The sequence below is a fragment of the Cervus elaphus genome, chromosome 22, assembly GCF_910594005.1.
Source record: "Cervus elaphus chromosome 22, mCerEla1.1, whole genome shotgun sequence".
NCBI lineage: Eukaryota > Metazoa > Chordata > Mammalia > Artiodactyla > Cervidae > Cervus > Cervus elaphus.
Genome location: NC_057836.1, coordinates 15,734,020 through 15,747,613, shown reverse-complemented (window position 1 = coordinate 15,747,613; position 13,594 = coordinate 15,734,020). Strand labels below are relative to the sequence as shown.

Genomic DNA, 13,594 nt, shown 5'->3' with positions numbered 1-13,594 from the left:
TCCCACCTGGGCTGGTGATCTGTTTCACCATAGATAGTATACATGCTGTTCTTTTGAAACATCCCACCCTCACCTTCTCCCACAGAGTTCAAAAGTCTGTTCTGTATTTCTGTGTCTCTTTTTCTGTTTTGCATATAGGGTTATCGTTACCATCTTTCTAAATTCCATATATATGTGTTAGTATGCTGTAATGTTCTTTATCTTTCTGGCTTACTTCACTCTGTATAAGGGGCTCCAGTTTCATCCATCTCATTAGGACTGGTTCAAATGAATTCTGTTTGACGGCTGAGTAAAATTCCATGGTGTATATGTACCACAGCTTCCTTATCCATTCATCTGCTGATGGGCATCTAGGTTGCTTCCATGTCCTGGCTATTATAAACAGTGCTGCGATGAACATTGGGGTGCATGTGTCTCTTTCAGATCTGGTTTCCTCAGTGTGTATGCCCAGAAGTGGTATTGCTGGGTCATATGGCAGTTCTATTTCCAGTTTTTTAAGGAATCTCCACACTGTTTTCCATAGTGGCTGTACTAGTTTGCATTCCCACCAACAGTGTAAGAGGGTTCCCTTTTCTCCACAGCCTCTCCAGCATTTATTGCTTGTAGACTTTTGGATAGCAGCCATCCTGACTGGCGTGTAATGGTACCTCATTGTGGTTTTGATTTGCATTTCTCTAATAATGAGTGATGTTGAGCACCTTTTCATGTGTTTGTTAGCCATCTGTATGTCTTCTTTGGAGAAATGTCTGTTTAGTTCTCTGGCCCATTTTTTGATTGGGTCATTTATTTTTCTGGAATTGAGCTGCAGGAGTTGCTTGTATATTTTTGAGATTAATCCTTTGTCTGTTTCTTCATTTGCTATTATTTTCTCCCAATCTGACGGCTGTCTTTTCACCTTACTTATAGTTTCTTTTGTAGTGCAAAAGCTTTTAAGTTTCATTAGATCCCATTTGTTTAGTTTTGCTTTTATTTCCAATATTCTGGGAGGTGGGTCATAGAGGATCTTGCTGTGATTTATGTCGGAGAGTGTTTTGCCTATGTTCTCCTCTAGGAGTTTTATAGTTTCTGGTCTTACATTTAGATCTTTAATCCATTTTGAGTTTATTTTTGTGTATGGTGTTAGAAAGTGTTCTAGTTTCATTCTTTTGCAAGTGGTTGACCAGTTTTCCCAGCACCACTTGTTAAAGAGGTTGTCTTTTTTCCATTGTATATCCTTGCCTCCTTTGTCAAAGATAAGGTGTCCATAGGTTCGTGGATTTATCTCTGGGCTTTCTATTCTGTTCCATTGGTCTATATTTCTGTCTTTGTGCCAGTACCACACTGTCTTGATGACTGTGGCTTTGTAGTAGAGTCTGAAGTCAGGCAGGTTGATTCCTCCAGTTCCATTCTTCTTTCTCAAGATTACTTTGGCTATTCGAGGTTTTTTGTATTTCCATACAAATTGTGAAATTCTTTGGTCTAGTTCTGTGAAAAATACCGTTGGTAGCTTGATAGGGATTGCATTGAATCTATAGATTGCTTTGGGTAGAATAGCCATTTTGACAATATTGATTCTTCCAATCCATGAACACGGTATGTTTCTCCATCTGTTTGTGTCCTCTTTGATTTCTTTCATCAGTCAAACTTCATTTCTTTTGAAGGCGAAATAATATTCCATTTTAAGGATCTGCTACATTTTTGTGTATCCCTTCATCTGTTGACTGACATGTGGGTTGTTCCCACCTTTTGGTTATTGTGAATAATGTTGCTCATCGGTGTTCTGAATTCTTATTGTAATGGCTTTCAGGGCTATTTTGATTCTCTTCCTTTTTTTAAAAATGTGAAGATAGAGCCCAAACAGAATCAAGAAGTGGAAAATAAAGACAGGTTTCCTACGCTTCTGTACTCTCCCCTGCCCCCAACCTCATGTTGTTTATCTCACTCTGTCATAATTGCTGGCTTGATGCTCAACAGCTCGCTAGATTGCAGACTTTCTGAGTGAAGACTGTCTCCCACCTGGTGGCCTGGTGAGACCGAGTGACACCCCCAGCATCCCCTTACCCCTCCTTTCTGGTTAGCATGGAGCACCACTAAGGGTGGGGGTGGAGGAGCAGGGGTTGTTGGCTATCTCACACAAATTGCTACTGCTTTCCTGGCTCACTCAGCTTCTCCACGTCCCAGCCTGTGTGTATTTGGCTCCATCACATCAGATCCTGGCCTCTGTAGGACCCACACCACCAATATCAAGCACCAGAACGGGTGTGTGTGTGTGTGTGTGTGCGTGCGTGCGTGTGTGTGCGCACGCACTTCTGTGGTGGTGGTGGAGTGTGTGTGTGTGTGTGTGTGTGTGTGTGTGTGTGCGCGCGCACACGCGCGCACTTCTGTGGTGGTCCAGCGGCTAAGACTCTGTGCTCCCCATGCAGGGGGTCTGGGTTTGATTCCTGGTTGGGAAATTAGTCCCACATGCTGCAACTAAGAGTTCACATGCCATGACTAAGACCTGGCGCAGAAAAATTAATAAATAAAAGAACAAGAGGAGATTCAGATTTGTTGTCCTCATGGGCTCCACGAGTTCCCTTTCACCCACGTTACATCTATTTGTGTTTCCTGACTCTCTGCCCGTGGGCGTTGAGTTCCAACGATGGGGCAAAGACAATAGTCTTACAGAGGCTGCTTAACCAGCTCTTGTGGTTGGGTGAGGTCAAATCCCTTAGAAAAGTATTTAATATTCTGCATCTCTGTTTAAACCCTGGTGGGTATATCCTCATGTATTCAACCAACAAATTTTGAGTACCTACCATGGACTAGACAATGGGTCCTGAGGGTAGGGCGGGGAGTAAAACAAAGACTCTTGCCATCAGGGAGCTCATGTTTATAGTTGTATCCTCCAGACAAATTGTGTTGCTGCAAGAAAAACCCTGGGCCAGGTTCCAGAGTTCATGTGTGAACAATGGTGAGATCTGGACCAAAATTCCTTCATCTCTCAGTGTCCTGATATCTTCACAAGTAAAACAGGGAGACCAGCCTTCTCACCTACTTCTCATCCAAGCACAGAGCCAGGACTTCCCTGATGGTTCAGTGGTTAAGAATCTGCCTTCCAATGCAGGAGACGTGGGTTTCATACCTGGCCGGGGAACTAAGATCCCATGTACCTTGGGACAACTAAGCCTGTGGTGAGCTGCAATGAAAGATCTGGCATGTGGAAATTAAGACCCAGTGCAGTCAAGTAAATAAACAAATATTGCAACAAAACAAGGGACTTCCCTGGTGGACCCGTGGCTTAGATTCTGTGCTCGAAATGCAGAGGGCTCAGGTTCAATCCCTGGTCCAGCAACTAGCTCCCACATGCCACAACTAACGCCTGGCACAGCCAAATAAATAAATAAATATTAAAACAAAACACAGAGCAAAGAGCAGGTGAAAGACGCCTGAAAAAATAAGCAGCTCTAAAAAATCATAAGAGGCAAAACTCCAAAACCAGTTTGGAATGTTGTCATCATCTTTTATTATGTATCAAATTGTCTTTAACATTAAGTTACAACCTGATTAAACTTGATAGACATTTTTATCTATTTAAAGACACACACAAAAAATCTCGCTATGTACAATATCTTTTGTCTAGAGTCTAGCAAACATAGTACCTTTCATTGCAGGATTTCTGCTTAATATAATAAGCAAAAACAAATGACCAAAAAAAATATATATTTATATAAAACCAAAGCAAACCCAAGTCCCCAAGTCCCTTAACTACAAACATTAAAGTTGAATAAAGCATTAAAAACACAAACATCGAATAACTTTCTTTGTTTAGAAATGCAGAATGAATACTAAAGTTAGTGGCAAAGGGTTAAAAAAAACAAAACACCCCATAAAAACAGAACCCCGGAAAAATAACCAGCGGTCTTCACGGGTGAACTTTCCTGCTCAGGGCACAAAGCTTGACTCTAGACCATGTCTCGGTTTCTGCGGATGGCACAACATAGAATCATGCTGAAAACCATGCCGAATATCTGAAAGACAGGAAGCGGTGTGAGGGACTGCCTGACTTTCTGAGGGAAGGTGGAGGGACGGGGGGAGACGGGAGCCACTGAGGCCATGACAAACGACAGGGAGGCAGGACATAGCGGGGTTCCGGTGCTCCAGTGGTTCAGACTCCGCACTTCCACTGCACAAGCCAGCTCTTGTGAACGCTCAGTGTGAGACGGACCCACAGCAAAATTTAATGCTCAAATTCCAACTATTCCAATATCCCTCACGAAACTTTCACTTTCCTCTTTGTGCCTGTGTTTCATATTCTAGTTTTACTTTTATTTTTTTTTTAAATTCTTAAAAAAAAATTTTTGGCTACATCACGTGACCTGTGGGATCTTAGTTCCCCAACCAGGGAAATGAACCCGTGACCCCAGCAATGGAAGTGTGGAGGAGTCTTAAACCACCAGACTACCAGGAAGCCCTTATATTTCAGTTTTAAAGATACTTTTGTGCTTTTTACTGAAAGTGGCTTCAAGGCTTTCCTAGATGCAGAGGAGGGATGCCAATTACCACTAAGAGAGGAAGTGGTTCTCTCTCTTGGAGAGTCTTTGCAACGGGCAGAGGAGGGCTGTGTTTCCTACTGAATCTCATCACTCCCTCGTGGGGGCTCCCCTGGGGAACCTGATTGGCCCCTGATGGCTTCTGGGGATTGACTGGCAAGAGAGAGATGGTTGGAAACTTTCAGGCCCTTTCTAGTTGTTCACCTTTGGGTGTCTTTCCGACCATAGCAGGACGTGAGACAGTTCACATCCACGTTGCTTTTACTGAAACTGCTTTCATAGGACAAAGAAAAGCAGGTGCTTTTTGTGAAAACATGTCCTGAAGATTATCTGGGGATCACTAACAGGGTGTCTGCGTGACCTACATCCTTGCTGCTCCAAGTGTGGCCCGTGGACCAAACACAATGGAATCACCTTGCATTTATTCCTGAAACCTTTCAGATAGTGGGAATGGATTCTGGAGAAACACTGAGTTCAAGTCTCAGAAGCTTCGCTCCTGACCTCAGAGACTCTGATCAATGTACTTAACCTCTCTCTCTCTGGAATCTGTAAAATGGGAATATGAATAGTTCCCACCTCATGAGTATGGCAAGGGTTAAATACATTGATAAATTAATGGTGAGTGAAAACAGTGTCTGGTCAGAGTAAGAGCTTCATAAATTGTAATTACTAAGATGTTTTCCCAAAGCCCCTGACACTCACCATCACCACGGCGATCCCAATACCCACGGCGCCGATGATGTGGAATTTGCTTCGGAAGATCTCGTCGATGGCTTCAGGGCAGGGCTTAGTGGGGAAACGAAGACCCAGATAAACACACAGTCCTACTCCAGGCTCACCCCCTCCCTCCATGGCACTCATCTGACTCCTGGGGTGTTGTGATTCCAAAGCGAGGGATGGGGACTGGCTGATGGGTGGAAAGGAGAACCAGGAAAGGGTCCCTCAAGTTTGGGCAAGAAACCACGGAAGAAAGAGGGCTGAGCCCCTGCTTTGGGATCCGTGTCTTATCTGGCCATAGGGTTTTTATTATTGTTGGTCGTCAAGTTGTGTCCAACTTTTTTGCGAACCCATGGACTGTAGCCCGCCAGGCTCCTCTGTCCATGAAATCTTCCAGACAAGAATGCTGGAATGGGTTGCCATTTCCTTCTCCAGAGGATGTTCCCAACCCAGGGATTGAACCCGTGTCTCCCGCATTGGCAGGCAGATTTTTTACCACTGAGCCACCAGGGTAGCCTGGCCATAGAGTTACTTCCTATTACTATTATGGAAGTTTGTACATTTGCTCCAGCTCACACACACGAGCTGCTCACAAGTCTAGAAGGCAAGAGTCCAGGGCTGGGAGCACCCCCTGTGCACGAGGGCTGGATGGAGGCCCAGTGGCTGCAGGCAGGTAGAAGGCTTTGCCACTTCTCTGCTCTCTGATTTGCTGCCCTGGAGGAATCAGAGACCCAGGGCAGGGGAGAAAGGAGACAGCCACCCTGGGTGCTTCCCACGGGGAAGAGGTGTTTAGGAAGCACCACAGTGCTGTCCTCACAGATCAAGGGGGCTGAACGCATGTCCTCTTTGGTGGGATTTACCCAGCCAGCTGGGCAAGGCACAGGGTCTTGTGCTAAGCTTACCTTCATTTTCAAGCTGCCAACTAAATCCTTTGAAGGGCAGGTGTCGGTGAAAAATTGTTCTACCACCCCGGTCAAACCACAGCAGTCCAGCTGCAGAGAGAAGGACAGGGTTGGGGGTTAGAGAGACAGATAACGAGGACTGAGGCAGAGATGCACATGAGTTCGGAAGAAAGTCAGGCAGGACGGGAAGCTGGTGTACCGCAGTGTGGATGGCCCTCAGCGTCTCTCGCTGAGGCTCGTCCTTGTTCTTCAGCTTATTGTAGGTGTCCTCGTAAAATTTCTGGACTTCCTTGATCACCTGGGAAGCACAGACAAGAGATGAGCAGGGATGGATTCTTTATGAACAAATGTTACCTGTTCCATCTTGCTCACATGCAGCCACAAATTCTCTTGCTCTGAAATGTCACAGGGCAGAGGCACCACTGGGCTAGGACAGCCCCCTCAGGGTCTCTGGGGTCCCCCATCTCCTCCCACATCCTCTAGGAACCCCTCTGGCCATCTCCCTTTCTGCTTGAACCTTTGGTTGGCCCTTATAGCCCCACTTGGCTCTTTCCCTTCTACCGAGAAAAAGAAAATTAAATTGCCTCAATATAAGGAATTAAAAGCAAAAATCCTACTCCTGATCCAGCTAGTTCTTTTTCCTTCTAGCTTCCATCTTTTTCCTTCACTTTGAGACTGTGTGACTCTTGGTAAATTACCAAACCTCTCTGCACATGAGTTTCTGCGTATGTAGAATGGAGATCATAATGGTTCTAACCTCAGAGGTTATCTTGAAGAGTTACTGGCGATATTGCATTAATCCTGTAGCACAGTGTCTGGTGCAGAGTACATATGGGATAAGAACTGGCTATTATATTATAACATGATGGAGATACTCTTATCCTCCTGCACCTGGGCACATCTCCATTTAACAAATGCTTGTCCTTTGCTCCCCACCCCCAAAACCAGAATTGATCAACATCCAGCATTTCCCGTAGCAGCTTTCATAATTAGCCTTTCCTATTTCCATGGCCGTGGGCTTCATCATCCAGATAATTAAATCTTTTCCTCCCCCCCTTCCCCACCTCCACTGTCTCTCTTCTTTCGCCCCTCCTGCTAAATATGACATGACATCCCTCCCTAAAACACTGCTCTGATGGAGCCCCACCCTGGTCCCCCACCCAGCCCACACACAGCTGTGCTCAGACCCTTTCTTTGCCAGGAAGCCCCTGCCTCCACCAACTTTCCTCCTGACATTCCCTTTCTCCATCAAGGTTTTGGTCAATGCCTCCCTCTCCACAAAGCCAGAAGAGACACCCCTCGCCTACCTACGCCAGCTTTTCAAATCCTAGGGGGTTTCTGGAATATAAAAATGACTTTTGTAACACCAGTCAGTCCTTATCCCACATGAAGTGGCAAAGTTCCTTGAAATGGGGAGCACAGCTCATCCATCTCTGGACCCCGCAGAGAGTGTGGCCTAGCTCTTGGCTGCTGGTGGCATGTGTTTATAAACTAGGGGAGGGGGCTAGGCCACACAAAGCACTCTTTTCCCAAGCTGTGTACCAGAGAAGTTGCGGGAATGCTGCAGAGGTGTGAGAGGCAGACACCGACCCTACCATACTGCCCGAACCCTTCTCTACGACAGCGCCCGGGAGGCTGGTGCTCACTCCCATCCCCTGCTCTGGGGAGCCCCTGTTAGAGGCACGTTTGATGGCTGAAGGCTGACCCAAGTGACCAGCTGGGATACCCTTCTGCCGCCATCACCCCTATGCCCCCGACTCCTAAGAGGTCTTACGGGAAAACCTACCTCCTCCTTGTGGGAATATCCCCAGATGGCTGCAGCTACTTCAATGGCAAATATCACCAAGAGGAAGCCGAAGAACTGGAAGAGAAAGGGCTGGAGTTAGGCGCAGGCCCAGCCAGCTGGCCAAAACAAGCAGAGGGCATTTTGGAGACCAGGCTTCTGGGGACCTGGCATCGGGGGCTGGAAGGGGCAGGAGGAGGTTCAGAGCTGCCAGCGCTTGGCCAAGGTCAGAAGCAGGGAAAAGCCACAGGGGGAAAGCATCAGAGACCCCAGACTAGTATTTCTTTTTTTCTCACAAAGCAAGAGACTTGATTGGGAAGGGGCGCCGTGGGGGAGAGCAGGAGGGTAAGGGAACGCAGGAGGACTGCTCTGCCACGTGGCTGAAAGTCTTTGGTTTTAAGGTGATGGGATTAGTTTCTGGGTCAGAACCAGTATTTCTAAAGGTGTTAATGAAGAGGCAGGGATTAAAAAAAACACCTCACCCGCTCACAAAACCCACAGAGATTTGAGGAAAGAAGGAAGTGAATACACTCTGGAGTATGAGGAGAACTGTAACACAAACTTTGAAATAAGAAGAGGAGGTGAAGGTACCTGTGGATTCAGGGAAAAAAGGCAAACGTGGTCCTCGAAAAAGGGATAAACAAAGTCCTGGCATTTAGTTGCCTAAGGGAAGTGACAAGACAGTGGCTCCAGGAAGGAAGAGGGGCTAGCGTGTCACCACATAGGGGAGGAGACACTTGGGGTTAGGGCCCTGGGGACCCGCCCCACCTCTCCCCACCCCCTGGTCTATGGGACCCCGGGAGGGGGACCTGGGAGGCCAGGGGCGGTGGGCATGCAGGGGACACTCACCAATCCCAGCATGCACTGGGACTCCTGCACGGCTCCGCAGCAGCCCAGGAAGCCCACCAGCATCATGAGTGCACCGGCTCCGATCAGAATATAGACTCCTGGGGGACAGGGCAGGGTTAGCGGGGAGGCCCAGTTGCTTCTTAATGCCCTTCCTCTCCCGTGTCCTCGCGGGCCCTGCATCCAAGCCCATCAGCCTTCTCCACCTCTGTGGGCAGGTCTTCTCCCACCTCCATGACCCGCCCATCAAGCCCCCGCTCCCACCAGACCCTCAGCCCTCCTGCAAGGTGCCCACCGCCCCCCTGACCCAGGACAGACTGGTCCAGTCGATCAGCTGTTTCCAGTTGGGATGGATCCACTCCTGCTAAATTAGACCCTCCGAACTAGGGACTAACTTCCCGGGGACTCTGACAAGCGTCGTGCTGACCTCTCTACCTGACAGAGGAGGCTGTCAGAGCAAGCCTTCATCAGGAAGGGGCTGCGCACACGCAGACAGCCATGCTCTGGGAGGGCAGCTCGACCAGGTTCCCAGAGGGGATGCTTGATGGCAGGTGGGGGCCAGGCACGTGCAGTTAACAACGTCCAAGGGCAAGAGAACCCTGCTTCAGTACCAGCTCTGCTTCTAACTGCTGTGTGATCTTGGGTAAGACACTTTCCCTCCCTGGGTGTCAATCTCCTTACACGTAAAATAAGAAGTTGGTTGCTAGGAAATTTCAAAAGATGCCTTATAGCACACCAATGGGATCTTACAGCTGCAATTCAGTCACCCCAGTTTAAGTGTGCAAAGGATCCTCCTTGGTAAAGGGAGGTTGAGTGACATGGTTTCTAAACACTCAGTTGGGTGTCTGATGGAGAAGGGTGGCGAGAGGCTGTTCTACAACTCTGGCCTGGGATGGGGAACACAGGCTCGGGCCTGGTCATTCCACACTCCCCCCAGGGAACACCCAGAGAGGGCCAGCATGCAGTTATCTTCTTGAGAAGCACAGCTGTCTTGCAGTGACCATCCTCTTAACCCAGCCCCCCCCCCCCCATCCCCCATGGCCCTGCGGGAAAACTGGCAAAAATGTCCCAGGCCTCCCCAGCTTGCAGGCATGTTCTGTCCACTCCTGGGAGGGGCGATTGTCACATGTGAGAACACCAGCTCTGAAGACCAAATGCCTGGGTTTGAAAGCCGGCTCTGTGACCCAGGGAAATCCACTTCACTGTCTGTGCAATAGCTTTTCATCTGCAATCCAGAGGTGAGAAAAATGCCTGCCTCCAGGACTGCCTTGAGGGTCAGGGGATGTGCTCCAAGTGCACACGAGTGCTAGCTACTGTTGATTTTTCTAACTTAAATTTAAAAAATTGGTATCGGGCCCCGCCCCGCCCCCGCCGGCCGGGGTGCTCTAGGTGCCGCGATGCGACCCTCTGCACCCGTGCGAACATGGCGCTGCAAGCGGTGTGGAGCGTGCGGGCCGTGGTCGGCAGCCTGCGCGCCATCTCGGCACCCAGCGCGCCCTGCTCGCCGTGGCCATGGGGACTGCGGGAGGTGCCGTCCGGCCACTGCGCACCGGCCCTGCTCTGCTGTCCGTGCGGAAATTCACAGAAAAACACGAATGGGTAACAACAGAAAACAGTGTTGGAACAGTGGGAATCAGCAATTTTGCACAGGAAGCTTTGGGAGATGTTGTTTACTGTAGTCTGCCTGAAGTTGGGACAAAGTTGAACAAACAAGAGGAGTTTGGTGCTTTGGAAAGTGTGAAAGCTACTAGTGAACTCTATTCCCCTCTATCAGGAGAAGTAACTGAAATTAATACAGCTCTAGCAGAAAATCCAGGACTTGTCAACAAGTCTTGTTATGAAGATGGTTGGCTGATCAAGATGACATTCAGTAACCCTTCAGAACTAGATTAACTAATGAGTGAAGAAGCATATGAAAAATACATAAAATCTATTGAGGAATGAAAATGGAACCCCTAAATAAACTACTTTGAAACAACTTAAAAAAAAAATTGGTATCTTTTCATTAAGGTATAGATGTGGTACAATCAGGGCTTCCTTGGTGGCTCAGACAATAAAGAATCTGCCTGCAATGCAGGATACCTGGGTTTAATCCCTGGGTCAGGAAGATTCCCTGGAGAAGGGAATGGCAACCCACTCCAGTATTCTTGCCTGGAGAATCCCCATGGACAAAGGAGCCTGGTGGGCTACAGTCCACACGGTTGCAAGAGTCGGACAAAACTGAGCGACTAAATAACAGCAACAAAAGATGTACAATCAACAACTGTCAATCTTAACAATAGCAAGGGTGGACGACAATTGTGAATAATCACGATTGTGACGATGACTTTCACAGGCGTCCCTGGTGTCCTCTCCCTGGGATCAGGGAGACTGCCCCGAAGTGGGGATGTTCCCCACAATACACAACAGGATGCTGCGATGAGAACCCTCTCCTGCCGGCAGGTGTCACAGTGATTTCACCGCCCCCATCTGTGCCCTCCGCTTCGCCAGAGCTGTGCAGGCAGCAAACCACGCAGCAGGCCCGCAGCTGAGGCTCACCGGCAGCGCAGCGCGGAGTGCACACAAGGGAGCATTTGTCCTCCGCTCATCCCCCCACATCTGCTGTGATGTCAGGTCACGTGGGCTGGCTGGCAAACCCTGATGAATGTGGGTATTGTTCCCGTGCACGTCCAGCCAGACTGGGCAAGGGGACAAATGCAGCTTGTCCTCGAGTCAAGTCCACCCTTCTAGTCCTCCACTCCGAGGCCCACAGGCCAGACCGCCCCGCCCACACACAGGGCAGTGCTTTTGGGTCTGGACTCCAAGGTTGGGACCCCAGCAAGCGGGGGCAGTAAACTGGGCCTCTGTCTCTCCCCATGCCTCCTCTCTCCCCATCAGGGCATGACAACGAAGGATGAGGTCACCCCTTTGAGCCCTATTGCAGGGGCTGGAAAAATAGGGCATATTAAGAGATCAAACTAGTCAGTCCTAAAGGAAATCAACCCTGAATATTCATTGGAAGGACTGATGCTGAAGTTGAAGCTCCAGTACTTTGGCCACCTGATGCAAAGAGCTGATTTGTTGTTAAAGACCCTGATCCTGGGAAAGATTGAAGGCATGAGGAGGATGAGATGGTTGGATGGCATCATCGACTCACTGGACATAAATTTGAGCAAACTTTTGGAGATAGTGGAGAACAGAGGAGCCTGGCATGCTGTAGTCCATTGAGTTGCAAAGAGTCGGACATGACTTAGTGACTGATTTACTAGCCCATAATATAGAGTCGAGTGGGGATGATCAGACAATTTTCTTTCTGTCCAGCTCCCAGTCCACAAGCCCGGGTGACCCTGGCAGAAGGTGGGGCGCTGTATTGGTGGCCTCAGAGAGCCACTAAAGGCAAAAGCATTTCCCATGCAGAGAGAACATTCCCCTAATGGGCCTGACGGTTAATATTAAATATTCATTTCTGGGCTCAGCAAAGATTTTAGGACCAAGTGTCCTGGTTTTCAATCTTGCTCAGACAGTTTGCAGATCTCAGGTGTCTTGGCTTTACCCTCTCCGGGTGGGGATGAAGAGGAGCAATTCCCTGGTAGCTATCTATGGGGGTTTTGGCAACGGCCATCAAGCCACAGAGGCTCAGTGGTTAAAAAAATCCACCTGCCAATGCAGGATACATAAGGGACACGGGTTCGATCTCTGGGTCAGGAAGGTCCCCTGGAAAAGGAAGTGGCAACCCACTCCAGTATTCTTGCCTGGAAAATCCCATGAAGAGAGGAGCCTGGTGGGCTACAGTCCATGGGGTTGCAAAGGACATGACTGAGCATACACAACATCAAGCCACAGGGCAGCTCAGATGTGAGCAGCAAGCCCTGAAACCCTTGATCCACTGCAGGGCAAGGCTGCTGCTCCAAAAGGCCATCTGGGGCTTCCCCTTTGGACAGGCTCCTCCTAGTCTGCACCCAGAGCTTGTTAGCAGAGGCTGCCGGTAATAAATGACAAAGCATTCCCCTTTATAAAGCAAGTGGATGTTAGCCTTCGGTCTGACTCATGGAAAGTTATTCGTCACGGAGCCTTCTCTAGGATTACTGTGTTCATTTGCTTAAGGGCTGTTTATTCTGCTTGTTTCAGGCTGACATAGGCCTAGTGCAAAAAAATAAATAAGTAAAAATAAAGCTTCTCATGAAGCTGTAGCATCTGCCAGAGGGTCCTTTAGACAAGAACCTTCTTTTTTCACCTGTTTACTGGGGCTCTGGGCCTAGGGAAGGGAGGGGACAATCAGCTTCCTGTCATCACCCCAACCCCATCATGAAAACAGCGCTCAGCACACCTGTTTGTGTGCAGGATAACACTGGGCAGAGCCTCTGACCTCCACCTGCTGGTAACACATTGTGAGTGTGTGTGTGTGTGTGTGTGTGTGCGCGCGAGTGTGCATGTGTTTGTTCAGTCGTATGCCACTCTTTGCGACCCCATGGACTGTTGCTCACCAGGCTCCTCTGTCCGTGGGATTTCCCACAGCAAGAATACTGGAGTGGGTTGCCATTCCCTTCTCCAGGGGATCTTCCCCATCCAGGGATGGAACCTAGGTCTCCTGCATTGCAGGTGGATTCTTTACCAACTGAGCTACCAGGGAAGCCTGAAGACACTTTATCATCTCCAATAATTCAAGCAGGGGTTCCGAGGAACCCTAAGTCGGCTCCTCAGTGGCTCTCTCTTCATCCCTCTCCATCCCACCAATGGCTTTTCCCATTCATGAGGCCATAGTGAACTCCGGTTGTCAAGCAGGTAGCTCTCTGCCTGGAGAGGTGTGTGTATAGGCCCTGCCAGTGTCAGGATGGGGAAACCAGGTGCAGAGTGAC

General features: G+C 48.8%; 2 protein-coding genes across 2 annotated transcripts in view; one reads left to right on the top strand and one right to left on the bottom strand.

Moving 5' to 3' along the window:
* Positions 1-3,456: 3,456 nt before the first annotated feature.
* CD9 (CD9 molecule) overlaps positions 3,457-13,594 on the bottom strand; it is a 35,615-nt gene continuing 25,477 nt past the window's right edge. Inside the window, exons 3-8 of the mRNA XM_043881342.1 lie at positions 8,763-8,860; positions 7,917-7,991; positions 6,330-6,428; positions 6,131-6,220; positions 5,214-5,297; positions 3,457-3,989 (exon numbers count right to left, since the gene is read on the bottom strand). Coding sequence (XP_043737277.1) covers positions 3,924-3,989; positions 5,214-5,297; positions 6,131-6,220; positions 6,330-6,428; positions 7,917-7,991; positions 8,763-8,860 — 512 coding nt within the window. The 3' untranslated portion in view covers positions 3,457-3,923. The remainder of the gene's footprint in view (positions 3,990-5,213; positions 5,298-6,130; positions 6,221-6,329; positions 6,429-7,916; positions 7,992-8,762; positions 8,861-13,594) is intronic.
* Positions 10,272-10,740, top strand: LOC122680214 (glycine cleavage system H protein, mitochondrial-like). The gene has a single exon (XM_043881343.1). The coding sequence runs from the start codon at positions 10,272-10,274 to the stop codon at positions 10,650-10,652; it is 381 nt and encodes a 126-aa protein (XP_043737278.1). The 3' UTR covers positions 10,653-10,740.